The sequence below is a fragment of the Acipenser ruthenus genome, chromosome 37, assembly GCF_902713425.1.
Source record: "Acipenser ruthenus chromosome 37, fAciRut3.2 maternal haplotype, whole genome shotgun sequence".
Lineage (NCBI taxonomy): Eukaryota > Metazoa > Chordata > Actinopteri > Acipenseriformes > Acipenseridae > Acipenser > Acipenser ruthenus.
In genome coordinates, this window is record NC_081225.1 from 448,410 (window position 1) to 467,380 (window position 18,971).

Genomic DNA, 18,971 nt, shown 5'->3' on the forward strand with positions numbered 1-18,971 from the left:
TACCCCCCACACTACCCCCCCCCCCACACACTCTACCCCCCCCAGCAATGCAATCCTCCCACACCCCACTTTGTTTCTTGGTCAGTGGTGGCTGGACGCTGCTGGACGATCACTCGCTGCGGTCTTTAGGCTCACGGTATCGCCACTCGATGTACTCGAAGATGTCCTGCTCGCTGTCCACTGGGAGAGGCTCGCCTGCCACACCTGTCGTCACAAAGGAGAGCAGATGAACCCTGCACTGCACGACCCGCTCTGAACATCGTTAAGTGTGTGGGAAACTCCAAAGCAGAGTGGAATTCAATATGTTAGTCACATTATTATTCAGCAGCTTTCATTCGACTTCATGAAGCAGAATCAGTTCATTCTAGAGGGTAATGCTACATCTTTGGCCATAGCTGTCAAAGGCACAGTAAGAATTGCTATCTAGAAATAAAAAAATAAATCCTTTCTCGTAACACTCCCGAACACAGCAGTGACACTCCGGTCTTTTTATCTCCAGTACTGGGCAAGAGAGGAGTTATTTTCACTGGTCCCTCGAGACGACAGCTTTAAAACACCATTGGAAACTTTTCAAATCATTATTTCCCATGATTTCCTACCTGTCATTATCCCGGGGATGAAGAATGCTGTAATGACTGGGAATGCCAGCTGCCCTCTCTGCAATTTTCCATTTCCTAGATTCGTTATAAAGAGTCTGCCAGCCATTAGAGCCCCAGATAAAAGCCTCCCGTGACACCATAAACCAAGCGCAGGAGCCACAAACATGCGCTCTTTTAAAAAGCTCCTTTAGCTATTACAGGAAAGTCCATTTTCCCCAGGTAAAACCGGTCTAATTGCCCTTATTGTGAGTTTATAGGGCTGGCACCATGGAGCCCCTTAATTCTACTCCCTGCCAGCTCCTGATAATTAATACCGGGCTGCACACTGCTCTACTCTGCTGGGCTGGGCCAGCGCTGCCTGCCACCCTAATCACAACCATGAGCTGGCAGCTTTCAGACTGGTTTGCAATGTGGGTGCAGGCATGCTCAACCTGATTTAAGATATTGAGCCTGATGAAACAGGGATGTATGTAGAGGTCATGATACACAAGCAACTGTTCCTGTTTCTATGTCAGAGTTTTTTTTTGAAAAAATGAAGCGCCCTGGGCCCCTGCACTGACCGGTGACCCCCAGCGGGCGGATGGTGTACTCATTCAGAGTGAAGCCCTTCTCCAAGGCGTGGGTCCGCATGTTCTTGTTGAAGATGTCGCTGCCAGTGAAGTACAGAACGCCGCAGTAATACTGATCCTTGGGGATCAATCTGAAAGAGCACAAACACATTAGAATTACAAACGCCATTCTACAAGCAGCCCGAGTAGATGCATTTCTTGCAAAAAATAAATACATTCAATATTTAATGTAATCGTTTGTACCATTTCTAATACCCCTGTGATGTAAAACACTGGGTTAAACACTACAGAAGAATGAGCAAGCCGACACCCTGTACCTAATATCAATCCTGCGGTGGAGGCAATCCGAGCCCTCATCATCATCTGGCAGCTTGCACACCCCCTGGAGAAAGAGAGAGATGATCAGCTGGCTTGAATATATACGTTAGATTTTTGTTTTTTCACATCCAGTACTGCTTTGGTCAGATTTTGTAGGAACTCTTTAATTGAGAATCATTATTACACTGAAACGCGATTTCATGCTCGGTTGCATGAGCAGGGTTAATTCCTACCAGACCGCTGTCTTCAAAGGCAGATGAGCAGACAAGCCCGCGGCCTCAGCATGCAGGACTCTACATTAAAGATGAAGGTTTGCAGTGTGGCGGCACACACTGGACTCATTGTCTGAGCCTCAGCAGGGCTGGAGAGCAGGGACGAGGCAGGCTGTGCTGGAGAGCAGGGACGAGGCAGGCTGTGCTGGAGAACAGGGACGAGGCAGGCTGGGGCCGACAGCAGGCTGCCGAAACCGTTTTTCTGTTTATTTCATGGGTTTTATTTTCGGGTGGTTAGATAATAACTGGAGATATTAGAATTCCTGTGGTTTGAGGTTTTGATACTTTCAGTAATTGGGACGTTTCAGGAAATGATTTGGTTCAACCTCAGCACAGTTTACAGCAATGTACCATTGATTCGCAAAGAGAAGGCAAAATGAACAAACCTCTATTTGTTTCATGTTGGGAACCCAGGTAAAAATGGGTTCAACACAAATCAAGACAGTAAGTTAGCAATCAAAGTGTTGTCTTTTGAGTCTAACAGTAAAAGCAGGCATAGTTAACATTATTTCCTGAAGGTGGCTATAGAGATCGCTGCTGTTGTACGGAGTCAGCTCGTGAACACACAGCTTGTGTCATTGTGTCTTCAGGAGAAAAGCATTGTGATGTCATTGTGTCTTCATGAGTAAAGCATTGTGATGTCATTGTGTCTTCAGGAGAAAAGCATTGTGATGTCATTGTGTCTTCATGAGTAAAGCATTGTGATGTCATTGTGTCTTCAGGAGAAAAGCATTGTGATGTCATTGTGTCTTCATGAGTAAAGCATTGTGATGTCATTGTGTCTTCAGTAGAAAAGCATTGTGATGTCATTGTGTCTTCATGAGTAAAGCATTGTGATGTCATTGTGTCTTCATGAGTAAAGCATTGTGATGTCATTGTGTCTTCAGGAGAAAAGCATTGTGATGTCATTGTGTCTTCAGTAGAAAAGCATTGTGATGTCATTGTGTCTTCAGTAGAAAAGCATTGTGATGTCATTGTGTCTTCATGAGTAAAGCATTGTGATGTCATTGTGTCTTCATGAGTAAAGCATTGTGATGTCATTGTGTCTTCATGAGTAAAGCATTGTGATGTCATTGTGTCTTCATGAGTAAAGCATTGTGATGTCATTGTGTCTTCATGAGTAAAGCATTGTGATGTCATTGTGTCTTCATGAGTAAAGCATTGTGATGTCATTGTGTCTTCATGAGTAAAGCATTGTGATGGCAACAAATCACAACGAGTGAATTACCGGGATTTGCAAAAGCAAAACAGGCAGATCAGTGGGAGCCGTCCCATAATTTGGAAATTCAGATTCTGGTAATTGGTGGAGTGTGGCTGTGCTTTACTATTGCTTACCTTCTCTACCATCCAATTACCTTCAACAGAAACCCAGTGCGCAGCATTAGGAGCTGTTCACATCCTGCTGAATAATGTGACGCTAACATATTGAATTACACACCGCTTAGTAGTCTTCTAGATACTTCATGTAAAAACTGACAAACATTGGAAAAACGGACATTTCGAAATCTTACATGAAATACAACTGTACTAATATTACGGCTTCCAGGAGACTTTTGAAATATAAATTCTATGATTACATGATGTTAAATAAAATATGTAAATTATGTTCCTATAGTCTCAGCTGAAGAGTTTGCCTGGAAGCTGAACAGAGTAGCTCCAAAGCCCTGGACCCCAGCGAATATAAAATCATCAGAATTTGTATTATTCATAACCTGGGCTCTCCTTTAGCCAAAGCCTAACAGGAGGCTTCGACTGGAAAGATTCTATAAGGTGAGTGAAGCCAGAGAAACGGCTGGGACTGTTCAGCAGTCCCCTGGCAGGTGGCTGTGCTGAGTGTGTGAAATGGTCTGAGCTTCTTGATACTGTGTTGCGTTCACACGTGATACTTGCGTTGGTCAATAAGAAGAATTCAGCGTTAATCAGCAAAAACTCACAAGATGGGATGTGGTGCTCACTGTTAGAATAGGTAACCCCCACACTTAGTACAGTCCAATCGGTAACCCCCACACTTAGTACAGTCCAATGGGTAACCCCCACTCTTAGTACAGTCCAATGGGTAACCCCCACTCTTAGTGCTGTCCAATGGGTAACCCCCATTCTTAGTGCTGTCCAATGGGTAACACCCACTCTTAGTGCTGTCCAATGGGTAACATCCATTCTTCGTGCTGTCCAGCTCTGACCTGTCTGTCCACTCTGCTTCTCGGACAGGGTGCTCAGGTCCGCACGCTGGTGCTTTTTCTGGTGATATTTCTGTTGGTTTGATTAGCTTGCTGGATGATCAGGGTTCCTTTCTGTGTTTGGTTTTCTCTGCAGGATCATGATTCAAATCAGCTGCTCCTGCTGGAGTCCTTACAAGCCTTTCTCAACAGGGACTTTCAAAGCAAGGCAACAATAAATCACGGCATTAAAAAGAAATATCTATTAAAGGCTGAGGAAATTACTGGTTTGCTGCGACTCCAAATTGGCACACAAGTAATTGGCAGGTGCGCAGAATGTTCTGCTAGTGATTTATCCCTCAGAGCTCTCTAGCAGCCTGCAAGTCAAACCGGTAACAGAAACAAGTGCATCCAAAGGTAATCCTATTACAGCTCTGGCCAAAAGTTCTGCATCAGCTGGAATTTTAGGACTGAGACATCATTTAAAATAGAAATATGAACATAATTTAGATATTTTATTTAACATCATGTAATCAAAGAAACTACAAAATGACATTGCAAAAGTCTGCCGGAATCCTTACTAGTAGTACAGTATTTCATATTAGATTTCATGTTAGATTTGTCAGTTTTTAGTTAAGTACATGGAAAACTACAGAGCGGTGTGCAATTCAATATGTTAACGTCGCATTATTCAGAGGGTTTAATTCGACTTTATGAAGCGGAATGAGTTCCTGATGCAAAACGTTTGGCCAGAGCTGTAGAGTGTACTGCAGGTGTCCTATCTGGAGAATTCAAAAGGAGGTGCAAGAAACCACGTGTTCGTTTTCACACACATTCACATCTGAACACGTTTCACCTCCCAGTGCCGACGACGGTGATCCCAAGAGCGGAGTATTTAAAGAGTGTTTGTGAAGGGAATCAAACAGACCAGAAACACTCCGCTTACAAGAATGTTCCACTGAGCTGACAGCAATTAAAAAAAAAAATAAAAAACGATCTTCCAAGCATGAAGTAAACAAATTAATAAGGCAAGCAATTATGCAGGCAGGGAAGCAGGGATGCCAGTTAGCTTTAAAAATCTCAGAGATCTATAAAGATGCCCTGCTGTACAAAGCTTTCAATACAACAGCTCATCCTTCACAGCTGGAGCCAAAATATTCTCCCCAGAAGCATGTCCAGTTTCTGGACCCTCGTTGGGGTTCAATGGTTTTCCCAACAGAGCAGCTTTACAGGGCAGAGCATCAGAAACGTACGGCTCCAGCCGCAGGTACGATCGCATGAGAGTAAAGGGAGCTGGAAACATCTGTCTGTATTTTCAATCAATGTCTTATTTTAAGAATAGCTGAACAACATCCAATTCATGCCTTATTATTTTTTTCTTCTCTTCATCTTAAAATGAGGACCCTCCACAGCCTGGCACTGCTAACTAAGACATGGATTAGTATTGTCCCACAGCTGCCAAACATCTGCCCCCCCCCATGACGTCCGCGCCCACGCCCTGGGACCAGTACAACATTACAGAATCCGAGACCCAATTGCGTGCGTTTGTCAAACTTGCGTGGAATTAAATAAATAAAATAAAAAAAAACAGCAAAACAAACCCAAAAATAAATCTGTTGTGCATCTGTAACTAAATCAGAACATATCAAAACGCATTTTGTAAAAGATAATTTGCAAATGATTTGTGACAGATTGGTACTCCAGTGTTCATTCTGCCTGACTGGACACAGGTGGGCAGTCAAGCCTGCAACCCAAGCACACTCTGTGCCTACTAATGCTGGCCACATGCAAACACTCCCTCCCTGAGGCTCTGCTCCCCTATTAGAGATAGAGAGCCCTGGATCCAGTCTGATTGCATGAATAATGAGACCTCCAGGTCCCGGAACACTCTTTCCTGGAGCGAACTGCATGGGGAATAATTGGCTGAGTTTGGAGGAATCTATTGGTCTTGTGATCTATTATAATGACATAATTAGGGGGTGATTTCACAAGAAGACATATATGCGATGTATCTGAATTACATCCTGTGTAAGTCGTTTTTTCTTTTATTTTAAAAGAACACAGGGTATCCGGTCCTCTACAGTTTTCAGAGTTCTCTCCTATTTCATGCAGAGTGTGAAGGACCCACATCCTTCTGTAGTATTCGGAGAATGGGTGGATTGAGAGCCGCAATGCTCGCAAGACCAAAGCACCCAGGGGAGGGTCGCTGCTAATCCCCAGATCACCACAGGGCAAGGTGGAGCCTTTCATCCTGGAATCAATCTGACACAGGAAGGATAATGACTGTTTTCGGTTCCCAGCTGGTTAACTGCTGCAGGCTCCCGCACACAACAGAGGGGTGGCTTCAATCCCAAACTGGGGCGCAGCGCTCGCCTCCTAATCCCAAACACGCTCCGGAGATTCCCGACAGCTCCCAGAGGAAACGAGCACCCGACTGTAGGAGTCGCTTCTCTTTCTTAACCTCCTCCCTCTGAAAGTGTTTCACCGCTGTCTGATTCCACAGACAGAACTCAAGGATCCTCGACAACTTATTGGCTCTGTATCGCTCTGGGCAAATGTTTTGCATCACCTCGAAATTGTAGAATTGAGACAATTAAAAAAAAAAAAATAAGACTATAGGAACATAATTTAGATCTTTTATTTAACATCTTGTAATCAAAGAAACTACAAAATGATAATCGCAAAAAAAAGTCTACCGGAAGCCATTATAGTTGCACAGTAGTATTTCATGTTAGATTTCGAAATGTCACATTTTTCAGTTTGTCAGTTTTTCATTAAGTGTATGGAAGACTCCAAAGCGGTGTGCAATTCAATATGTTAACATTATTCAGCAGGTTTCACTCAACTTTCCAAAGCAACATTAGTTAATTCTATAGGGGGCTGCAAAACCTTTAGCCACAGCTGTACGTTTGGAAAGGATATTGACTGCAGCACGCTGTCTCTTTCCAGAACAGACTGTCCTGCCTGTGTTGCGGACAGCAGCTTGCCTCCCACTGTAACAGCAGGGGTGCGCTTGCTGTGTACCTTTTAAGTAAGTGTGGAGGGATCAGAAACATCTGCAAGACAGGCCTCTGGTTTATCTCATGTGAAAAACAGAAGCTCCAGTTGCACAGGACCCTTCCCAGCACAGCAGCTCGATTCACACACGACTGAGCCCAGTCTGTTAAGAACTGCAGCCACAATATAGCCAGCGACATCCCAATCATTCTCACAGTGCTTTAAGAGACAGTCAACGTCCCATTCGCAAAATAAACTGCTACAGAATAATGATAAAACTATCTAGCAATGCAGAGCACACCACACACAGAGAGGGAGCTGATCACAGAGGTGCGTGTTTCAAAGTGTTAGAAAGCCTCGGGGTGGGGAGAGACTGGCAGACTGGCAGCCAAGAGCCCTATTAATAGAGAAATATATACAGCATTGCATCACCCTGTAGAATTAACTCGAATGAAACCTGCTGAGTAATGTTAAGTTAACATATTGAATTACACACCGCTTTGTAGTTTTCCATATACTTAAGAGAAAAACTGTATAATTTAAAAATGCGACATTTCAAAATCTAACATTAAATAGTACTATTATATAGTGATGATATATGATATACTACTATTATAGCTTCCTGGAGACTTCTGTGATATCGTTTTATAGTGTCTACATGATGTTAAATAAAAGATCTAAATTATTTAATCATTAAAATAAAATCCTAGAATTTTAGGTGATGCAAATCTTTTGGCCACAGTTGTGTATTTGTACCCATCATGCAGAACTAGTTAATGGAATATTTAGCCAAAATTGTAACAAAATAAAATAGGTAGGAGAGAGACCGGTACAGCATCACATAAAAGAATACAGAAGCTATCAAACATAAGAAATAAAGTAAATGAACCAATAGTTCAACTGTACAAAAAATGAGCAACATGAACGACCCACAAATGGTAGCTTCAGAGGAAGCAAAATGAGATAACGTACAATACAGAAGAAAAAAGGACAATATGAACAGACTCAATACCACGATGCCAGAAGGGTTAAACAGAAAGGATCAGTCGCTCATTACATTATTAACCACACAGTGAATGACATCACAAGCACATCAATAGATATACATGGAAATGAGGGAGTTACCGTGGATTCTGGGGCAGCAGTGTGGAGTAGTGGTTAGGGCTCTGGACTCTTGACCGGAGGATCGTGGGTTCAATCCCAGGTGGGGGACACTGCTGCTGTACCCTTGAGCAAGGTACTTTACCTAGATTGCTCCATTAAAAACCCAACTGTATAAATGGGTAATTGTATGTAAAAATAATGTGATATCTTGTAACCATTGTAAGTCGCCCTGGATAAGGGCGTCTGCTAAGAAATAAATAATAATAATAATAATAATAATAATAATAATAATTCTAAAGCTTAGCAGTACCTGCACATATGAGATGTCAAAAAGACTTGAATGCATTAGAAAAGTCGTGTCTATAATTAGAGCCAGGGTTGGGTAATTCTGTATGTTTTTACAATGGCTTCTTCACCTCAATATTGTAATCCTTCTCGGAGTAAACACTGGTCCACGTCACAAGCGCCGCGAGATGATCCAGAGACAGGAAAGCGATACAGAACCGCAGGGTTACGACACGCAAACAGAATTACAAGCTGACAGGGCCTTCGATGGGGCGGGACTTCAAAATAAAAGGGGAACTCTGTGACTGAGGGGTATTATTGCAAGCTGATCCCTAAAGTTACTGCGGCTGGTTTTCCAGTTCCCACTGCTAGCACAGGAGGACAGTATATCAATCATTAACAAGCTATACTTAAAACGTCAACAAAAATTACTACCTTCACCCATAACCTAGCCATTTCACTGAGCCTCGTTCTAAACGAAGCCTGGCCAGGACTGCCTGTGGACGAAGCTGCTGCCGCTGTTACATTTACAGAATGAAACTTGTCAGCAGTGCTGGTCGAGAGAGAGGGAGCGAGATCGAAACACATGGGCTGCGTTTAAGAACCCTGCAATTAGGAAGCATTACACTTATAACATGTGTTTGACCAATACTGGAGCCAGCTGCTTCTAAACGTGTCCCTTAAACACCCTCCCACCACAAAAATGAATCTGCATCCAGCGTTTACTGACAGCGAGCTGTACATGCAGTTCTGTTCAAAGACGTCGCCGTTTCATTTTCCTAAAGCAACATCTTCATCCTTATTATTATTATTATTATTATTATTATTATTATTATTATTATTATTATTATTATTATTATTTATTTCTTAGCAGACGCCCTTATCCAGGGCGACTTACAATTGTTACAAGATATCACATTATACATTATTTCACATTATACAGATATCACATTATTTTTACATACAATTACCCATTTATACAGCTGGGTTTTTACTGGAGCAATCTAGGTAAAGTACCTTGCTCAAGGGTACAACAGCAGTGTCCTCCACTGGGGATTGAACCCACAACCCTCCGGTCAAGAGTCCAGAGCCCTAACCACTACTCCACACTGCTTCCCTGAACAGCAATGGTGGGGTGAGCTGCCGTTCCTTCTTGGAGACTCTGTGCTTCTCCAGGGTATAGCACACAGCTTCTGGGCCATGTCTGGCTTGCTGGGCTGCGATTCATATTGAAGGATGTGGTGGAAGGGAAGGACTCTGTTATTTGGATTCAGCACAGCAGCTGTTGCTCCCCCTTGCCCCTCTCATGCCTTCAGGGCTCAGGTCTATTAGTTTAATCAGAGGTATCTTACCTCTATAATGGGGGTCCTGAAAATAAAGCTGCATTATTGTGACTTGTGCAGGCAGAATCCAGAGTAGACGTGAAACCCGATAACATTCAATTGACATGAATTCCCTTTTAAAATAAAGGATAGGAAGGGCCTCCAGTTCCTCTGATTATATATAAGCAGCCACATAATCAGACAAAAGGCGAGTGTCTTCCCAAAGCCACACCAAAGACGCTGCCTGATTTTATTATTATTATTTTTTTTTAATTTTGGCAAAACTTGACTTTACAGAGAAACTCAAAACCCTGGAAATATACCTGGAGGCCTTTGCGTGTGTTTAACCCAGATATCTCTTTCCCTGAATCACACAAGCAAAGCCTGTGTTTCTGAACACACAGCTCGCGATCTCATCGCTTCCTTTAAACAAACAAGTGTTAGGTTTTATTGACTAGAAAGGAAAAAAAAAAAAAAAGCACTTTAATGAACGTTTATAGAGAGCCCGGATTGGTCCTCTTCACCATGACTCTAGAAAACAAGTCAAGGTGCTGCAGTATAACACGTTCACACCAAACGAGCCACTTCTCAAAAACAACGGAACGACACCCCCCCCGTACTCTCGCTAGTTTATTTGATTACATGATGTTAAATAAAATATCTAAAATTATGTTCATATAGTTTTTTTTTTTTTTTTAATGATGTTTCAATCCCAGAATTCTAGGCAATACAAAACTTTTGGCTGCAGCTGTAAACTCGGGAGCTCAAATCCTTCAGAACACCGTGTAGACCTATTCCTATAGCCTGTGCATTGTAATGATACACAGCAGGGCTCATTCATTCCTATAGCCTGTGCATTGTAATGATACGGAGCAGGGCTCATTCATTCCTATAGCCTGTGCATTGTAATGTTACAGAGCAGGGCTCATTCATTCCTATAGCCTGTGCATTGTAATGATACAGAGCAGGACTCATTCATTCCTATAGCCTGTGCATTGTAATGATACACAGCAGGACTCATTCATTCCTATAGCCTGTGCATTGTAATGATACACAGCAGGGCTCATTCATTCCTATAGCCTGTGCATTGTAATGATACAGAGCAGGGCTCATTCATTCCTATAGCCTGTGCATTGTAATGATACGGAGCAGGGCTCATTCATTCCTATAGCCTGTGCATTGTAATGATACGGAGCAGGACTCATTCATTCCTATAGCCTGTGCATTGTAATGTTACAGAGCAGGGCTCATTCATTCCTATAGCCTGTGCATTGTAATGATACACAGCAGGTCTCATTCATTCCTATAGCCTGTGCATTGTAATGATACGGAGCAGGGCTCATTCATTCCTATAGCCTGTGCATTGTAATGATACAGAGCAGGACTCATTCATTCCTATAGCCTGTGCATTGTAATGATACGGAGCAGGGCTCATTCATTCCTATAGCCTGTGCATTGTAATGATACACAGCAGGTCTCATTCATTCCTATAGCCTGTGCATTGTAATGATACGGAGCAGGGCTCATTCATTCCTATAGCCTGTGCATTGTAATGATACAGAGCAGGGCTCATTCATTCCTATAGCCTGTGCATTGTAATGATACAGAGCAGGACTCATTCATTCCTATAGCCTGTGCATTGTAATGATACACAGCAGGGCTCATTCATTCCTATAGCCTGTGCATTGTAATGATACAGAGCAGGGCTCATTCATTCCTATAGCCTGTGCATTGTAATGATACACAGCAGGGCTCATTCATTCCTATAGCCTGTGCATTGTAATGTTACACAGCAGGACTCATTCATTCCTATAGCCTGTGCATTGTAATGATACAGAGCAGGGCTCATTCATTCCTATAGCCTGTGCATTGTAATGATACACAGCAGGGCTCATTCATTCCTATAGCCTGTGCATTGTAATGTTACACAGCAGGACTCATTCATTCCTATAGCCTGTGCATTGTAATGATACAGAGCAGGGCTCATTCATTCCTATAGCCTGTGCATTGTAATGATACACAGCAGGGCTCATTCATTCCTATAGCCTGTTTATTGTAATGATACAGAGCAGGACTCATTCATTATTATCTGACTCTGGTACTCACCATGAACTTGGCCTCCCCCTTGGACAGAGTGTCAGTGATGAAGCCGGTCCCTTGCAGGTGATCCACGACCGCATGCAGCAGCTTGGGCTGGAAAACAACAAGCAGCCCTGGGAGGTTAGGGCTGGTTCACCACAATCGAGCGAGCGTCCCCGAGGCAGTCATGTGACCAGTGTGAGCGTCCCCGAAGCAGTCATGTGACCAGTGTGAGCGTCCCCGAGGCAGTCATGCGACCAGTGTGAGCGTCCCCGAGGCAGTCATGCGACCAGTGTGTGCGTCCCCGAGGCAGTCATGCGACCAGTGTGAGCGTCCCCGAGGCAGTCATGTGACCAGTGTGAGCGTCCCCGAGGCAGTCATGCGACCAGTGTGAGCGTCCCCGAGGCAGTCATGCGACCAGTGTGAGCGTCCCCGAGGCAGTCATGCGACCAGTGTGAGCGTCCCCGAGGCAGTCATGCGACCAGTGTGAGCGTCCCCGAGGCAGTCATGCGACCAGTGTGAGCGTCCCCGAGGCAGTCATGCGACCAGTGTGAGCGTCCCCGAGGCAGTCATGCGACCAGTGTGAGCGTCCCCGAGGCAGTCATGCGACCAGTGTGAGCGTCCCCGAGGCAGTCATGCGACCAGTGTGTGCGTCCCCGAGGCAGTCATGTGACCAGTGTGAGCGTCCCCAGAACCAGCCTTTCCAGAACCAGCCTCTATGGTCGGTCTTCGTGCAGGAATCCCGTGACAAAACTACAGCAGCGCGTCTCCACTTGGGAGTTATTTCCATAGCACAATCTCTGCAGTCCTTCCTCTACTGAAAGGGTTGACGGGACGCCTGGCTTTGAAGGCAGAGCTCACACCTCTTACTGACCCCTCGTCACAAACACAGCGCTCAGACAAGCTCAGCACTGAGCCGCGGTTACTGGATCGCACTCAGGATTGCTTCCCTGGAACCTCAGGGTCTGCTTTTCATCGTGTTCATCAGGGTCAGTGATCCAGGCAGGAACGTGGGCCAGCAGAGTCAGCACACCCCGGCATGAACGCCCCTTTCCCAACAGGACGGGCCGGGCTCGCCACACACAGGACAGGGAGACGGACTGGAAGAGGATTAGCGTTCTATCTGCATCCATTCAGCCTCGGGGACGCTGGCTGGCTTTCAACAATTTCAATTAGGTCTAAACAACAAAGAAGAACTGACAGGAAGAGAGTAGTGTGTGGCTTACTCTCCCTGAACAGCACAGCACACACCTGTTTATAACAACCCTGCATTACACTGGAACACACACACCTGTTTATAACAACCCTGCATTACACTGGAACACACACCTGTTTATAACAACCCTGCATTACACTGGAACACACACACCTGTTTATAACAACCCTGCATTACACAGGAACACACACCTGTTTATAACAACCCTGCATTACACAGGAACACACACCTGTTTAGTCGACTCCGAGGTGAAGTTGGGATGGGTGAGAAGAATATCAATATCACCACTTGACTCTGCACCTGCATTAAACCAACACGATACGGGTTCAACTGAGTTCACAGGGCACAACACACACACACACAATACAGACAGACAGACACACACACACAATACAATACAGACAGACAGACAGACAATACAGACAGACAGACAGACACACACACACACACACACACAATACAGACAGACAGACAGACAGACAGACACACACACTACAGACAGACACACAGAGATACAGACAGACGCACGCACGCACACACACTGCATCACAATGTTGTATTTCCTAATTCTATGAGTGCTCAAACAAGTCCTAGCCCTGGAAACGCTGTATAAAACGCATTGCTGTGTTTGTGCAGACCTGACCTCTCCTGAAGCTCCCGCAGACGGTGCCGATGTACTCTGGATCCAGCGTCTCCAGCTCGCTCAGAATGAGGTCCTGCAAACACACCAGGAGCAGCATGAGCCCCCTGCAGGGCAATGGGGAGCTGCACTCACCTGCACAGCTCCAGTCAAAGGCTTTGCATCACTCTATACAATGAACTCATTTTGCTTTCGTGAAGTCAAAACAAGAACTGGAATTGACCCCAATCTAACCCTGCTCTGACAAAGAACGGTCTGGACAAGAAAAAGAAAAAACATGGCCAATGTTTCATATGTATTTATAATGAGATGTTTAAATATCCCCACCTAGTGGCCAAATGAGAGAATTCCAGTGAGGGGGGGGGGGGGCGCTGTGTAGATGTACTGAAAGAGAATTCCGGTGAGGAGGGGGGGGGGGGGCTGTGTAGATGTACTGAAAGAGAATTCCGGTGAGGGGGGGGGGGGGGCTGTGTAGATGTACTGAAAGAGAATTCCAGTGAGGAGGGGGGGGGCGCTGTGTAGATGTACTGAAAGAGAATTCCTTGGAGGGGGGGGGGGCTGTGTAGATGTACTGAAAGAGAATTCCGGTGAGGGGGGGGGGGGCTGTGTAGATGTACTGAAAGAGAATTCCGGTGAGGGGGGGGGGGGCTGTGTAGATGTACTGAAAGAGAATTCCAGTGAGGGAGGGGGGCGCTGTGTAGATGTACTGAAAGAGAATTCCAGTGAGGGGGGGGGGGGGGGGAGAGACTCACCTGCATCTTCAGCATCTCAGCTCTGGGGATCCTCTTTTCAAAATCCTCAAAGTACCTGAAAGTTTAAAAAGTTTATATATATATATATATATATATATATATATATATATATATATGTGAACATAATCTAGATCTTTTATTTAACATCATGTAATCTACCACAAGCTGTAATAGCAGTACGGTAGTATTTCTTGCTAGATTTGGAAATGTCACATTTTTCAATTTTTGTCAGTTTTTAGTTAATTAACTCCAGAGCGGTGTGCAATTCAATATGTGAATGTCACATTATTCAGCAGCTTTCACTCCACTTCATGAAGCACAGAGAGTTCATTCTATAGGGGGTGCAATGCTTTTGGACAGAGCTGTACATATATCTACTAATCATCTTTGTGTTTATTTCAAGTTAAACATTCACACGCTGTATTTGAGGGCTTGTTTAAATGTTTTTTCTTTTTTTTTCCATAAATACTGTAGTGGAGCAGACGCTGAACGTTTTAAAAGTGTCAATCTTCTCTTCAAAGTGTTCGCTATATACAGCAGATGAAATCACCCGGAACAAAAGACTGAATGAGAATATATTGGGGTATGGCTCCACCTGCTGGCCAGCGGCAGTAATGCACTGGAAGTTAATTTGGACAAGACTGGGGCTTTAGGGAACATTTAAGAGGAAGTGCTTGTTTTAAATAAGATGGTTTTCTCAAGAGGAAGCTCAGCTCTCACTCTCCTCGGTGCCTGTATCTATTTAACTGTTGCGATTTTTCAAGCAATTCCAACATCCGTTTCAAATTCAGGGACCGAGGGAAGGATTAGATCTGCGAGACAAACATTTAAGAAATGAAACAAAACGACTTACTTGAGGCCAATCTGCTGATGATGGTTGAGCTTGTGTTCAATCTTCTTCAGATCTAATGTTTCAAAAAGAAATGAGAAAAAAAAAAAAATCCTCACTCCCACGAGCACAGCGTTACACTGACAGCATGCTGGCAGACAGACAGACAGACAGACAGACAGACAGACAGACAGACAGACAGATAGACACACACACAGAGACAGAGAGACACACAAAGACAGACACAGACAGACACACACACAAACACAGACAGACACATAGACACACACACAGAGACAGAGAGACACACAAAGACAGACACAGACAGACACACACACAAACACAGACAGACAGACTGACACACACACACACACACACACAGATACACCGACACAGACAGAGAGACACACAGACACACACAAACACAGACAGACGCACACACACACAGATACACAGACAGAGAGACACACACACAGATACACAAACAGACAGACACACACACAGACAGACAGACTCACACACACACAAACACAGACAGACAGACACACACACACAGATAGACAGACAGACAGACACACACAGATACAGACAGACAGACACACACAGACACACAGAGAGACACACACAGATACACAGAGAGACACACACAGATACACAGAGAGACACACACAGATACACAGAGAGACACACACAGATACACAGACAGACAGAGCGAGACACACAGACAGAGACACACACACAGACAGACACACAGAGACACAGATACAGACAGACAGACACAGACACACAGAGAGACACGCACAGATACACAGACAGACACACAGACACACACACACTGAATACACCGCGAGGCTGTGATCCTACCATCCAGGGTCTTCACTCCCTCCTCCACAAACTTCCGTGCTGCAGCGGGCCTGGGGGCAGAGAGGGGCAGAGAGGGGCAGAGCGCCGTTTCAAACACTGTCAAACACTTCCCAGGGATTACAGGTCAGGATGAGGGGAGCCACCTGTCCCTGTCTTCATATTATTACTACTACCTTGTTAGTCGTGTCGTTGTTCTCAAAACTGAAATACAGTAGAACCCCGGAGCTCTGAACACCGAACTGACCGCTCTACCGGTCACCCCACTTTCAACCTAAGCAACCACAGTGCAAGCAGAGAGGCGTGCTGCTCAGGGAGGAGGAGGCGAAACTACTGTGCATCCAGAAAGGTGAGGCAGCTTTCAAAGCAAGTACAGGCAATTCTACGAGGAGCATTTGAGTTTAACAAAGCACAGGGTTCCCCCCCACCCCAAGCCAAAGGAGACTGCATGGCTGAGTGTTTGTGCTTCAGTTTCAATGCTAATTTCAATGCAGCCTTTTTTCCACTTACAGTACTGTTTCAAAGGCTTCAGAACCATAACCATGTGAGTACTGCACTGCCCTGCTGTATCCTTGTATTATTCAGATTGAGGGTGTGGACACAGAGCTCCAGGCACGAACAGACTCCATTCCCCAGGCGTTCGGAAACTCTGAGGTTCTACTGTAGCAGCGACTCTGTGTGACCTCTGAACCTGCGGCACAGAGACATGACTGGACCTCGTCTCACTAAGGGAGCGTTTTGTCCAGGACGGCCGTCTCCTCACCCAATGCCTGTCACTCTGGTGAGGAAGTTGATTGAAGAGCTGGTGTCATCACTGCGGATCTGGGGAGAAGCAAACCACACAGACGCTCACACCTCGTGCATTCCTGCAGGTGTCGAGGATCACAATTATGAAATCACACCTCTGCAGTAAAACTTCAAGCCACAACCCACAGCAGCGTAATGACTGCAGTTCACCCGTCAGGCACTCACCTTCTCGATTTTCCGGAGCTTCCCGGTGGACAGAAACTCATCAATCTTCTCTGCTATCTTTGCACCAACACCATCCTGGGGGGAAATATCCAGTTGTTACAGGAGTTACTAATGTTTGTATGATGAATAAAGCCTTCACAGGGAGCACAGCATCACAGTTTATGAATTAGTGCAACATGCATGTGTACAGTACTTAACTGTACAGCTCTGGACAACAGTGTTGCATCACCTAGAATTTTAGCATTGAGACTTCATTTAAAAACAAAACACTATATGAACATCATTTAGATTTTTTATCTAATATCATGTATATCTATTAATAATCTTTGTGTTCATCTCAAATGAAACATTCACAATCCCTCCGCTCTGGCGTTACAGATCCAGGTGAGAGCAGCCAGGATTTCGGTTTGATGCCCACATTCAGAACAGGAATCCCCCCCCCCCGGACCCCCCCAGCCCCCAGCCCCCCCACTCAATACTCACCAGCTTCTTCGCTTCGTTTCCGTTCTTTATCTTGTCCGGGTACTTGGAGATAACGGACGCAGCTTTCCTGGGAGGAGAAGCGCGACAGAGGGGTCTTTAAACACGAAGCCCTGAAGTCTCAGCTAACCCGTCCTTATGACAGGAGTGTTGGTTTTTCAACCCGTGTCTCAGGAATGCGCATGCCTACCTGTACGCGTTGTACTTGTGGATCGCTCGGTTCACATTCCGCTCGTAATTGGCCAACTCTGGAGAAGGAAAAAGCAATTCCAGAGTTTGTTCCATCAGTCTGATCAGCGGGTCTCAACGTCACAGATAAAAGGACCATAGTTCAGAATGCAATTACTACTGGAATATATTAGAAATGCACTTGAGCCATGCATGAATAATAATAATAATAATAATAATAATAATAATAATAATAATATAACTGCACTAACCATATACTATCAGAGAGGGTATATTGTGATGCCTTTTATAATAACTTGCATTTCATTTGCTAGCAAAATAATACAAATACATTTAAAGCACGCCAATATCATTCCTGATTGGCCAACTACCTTCCACCAATCAAAGCAGCAGCACTGGCTATTTAAAATCAGGAAGCAATGGTGACGTACACGATCTGCAGTGTGCTAATCCCAAACAGACCACTTAAAAGCAAATCGGTCGTATTTCATTCTGAACACAGGTCCTTCTTACCATTTACTGTCGTTTTGTCTTTAAAATATGAACGTTGTTAAAACAGATTCACATTGGACAATTAAAAAAAAAAACACGCACACCAAAATCTAACAGACCTTCTGTATTTTGCTTTTACACCGGATAGTGGCTGAAAGCGATCTCGCACATGCGAGAAATGCAATCATACAAAGCCATGGCAATCACTATCTATCCTAGCACTACTAGTGCAGGAGTCGGCTGGAGACAAAAATAAATCAAACATCTGCAGCTGTTTGCATTTGAATGCATCGCGCGGTGGAACGCGTTTTGCAGCGTCACATCAAACATAACGAACCAGTAAAGAAACTGCCCCCCTGGGTATTTATTTATTGCACACCAGCACATATTTGATATGCACACAGATCTTGCAAGCAGCACTGCTGTATACTGTAATCACTGGCCCACAAGACCAGCGGGGCGATTTACCTGTCAGAAAATCAGTAATGCCTTCGTTCGGACTCTCCTGCGGGGCTTTTCGCTTGCTCATCTTGCCCTGTGTCGTGTATTTTTTATATAAATATTAAAAAACACACAGTATTTCCAGCACGGAACCAAATTAGAAACGACCCGCACACAATAGCTAATCAGTCGCTGTACTGCAGGGGGTGGAGCTCAACACGACGCACTGCGTGATTACATCATCGCGCACATTGTGACGCACGGCTAGTCTGTGTATAGAGGGGTTTCACAGGTCGTGTCACAGCACACGTTGAAACACGGGCAGACATTTTAGAGCAGTGATCGAGGACTGCAGCATTCAGAGACTGACAGTTACTGAGTAAAATAAACCACTTACC

At 44.7% G+C, this 18,971-nt stretch overlaps 1 protein-coding gene across 2 annotated transcripts; it reads right to left on the minus strand.

Annotated features, from left to right (window-relative positions):
• Positions 1-36: 36 nt before the first annotated feature.
• LOC117397685 (DNA polymerase beta) lies at positions 37-18,808 on the minus strand. Of its 2 annotated transcripts, XM_033996470.3 has the most exons (14): positions 18,601-18,801; positions 17,642-17,699; positions 17,455-17,521; positions 16,972-17,046; positions 16,763-16,821; positions 16,003-16,052; positions 15,163-15,214; positions 14,310-14,364; positions 13,561-13,633; positions 13,147-13,217; positions 11,729-11,815; positions 1,486-1,550; positions 1,160-1,299; positions 37-204 (listed from the first exon to the last, which is right to left on the minus strand). In XM_033996470.3, exons 1-14 carry the CDS (start codon positions 18,659-18,661, stop codon positions 110-112), a joined length of 1,008 nt encoding a protein of 335 aa, XP_033852361.2. In that variant the 5' UTR covers positions 18,662-18,801; the 3' UTR covers positions 37-109. The 2 variants fall into 2 exon arrangements, with proteins under 2 accessions (XP_033852361.2, XP_058864486.1); XM_059008503.1 differs by lacking the exons at positions 37-204; positions 1,160-1,299; positions 1,486-1,550 and adding an exon at positions 9,435-9,668 and having other exon boundaries at positions 18,601-18,808.
• Positions 18,809-18,971: the final 163 nt, after the last annotated feature.

Coding starts and splice junctions, on each gene's coding strand:
- LOC117397685 (XM_033996470.3), bottom strand. CDS start 18,661: ATGAGCAAGCGAAAAGCCCCGCAGGAGAGTCCGAACGAAGGCATTACT. Junction 17,700..18,600: donor CATTACTGATTTTCTGACAG/GTAAATCGCCCC, acceptor TTCCTTCTCCAG/AGTTGGCCAATTACGAGCGG. Junction 1,551..11,728: donor AGGGGGAGGCCAAGTTCATG/GTGAGTACCAGA, acceptor CTCTTTCTCCAG/GGGGTGTGCAAGCTGCCAGA.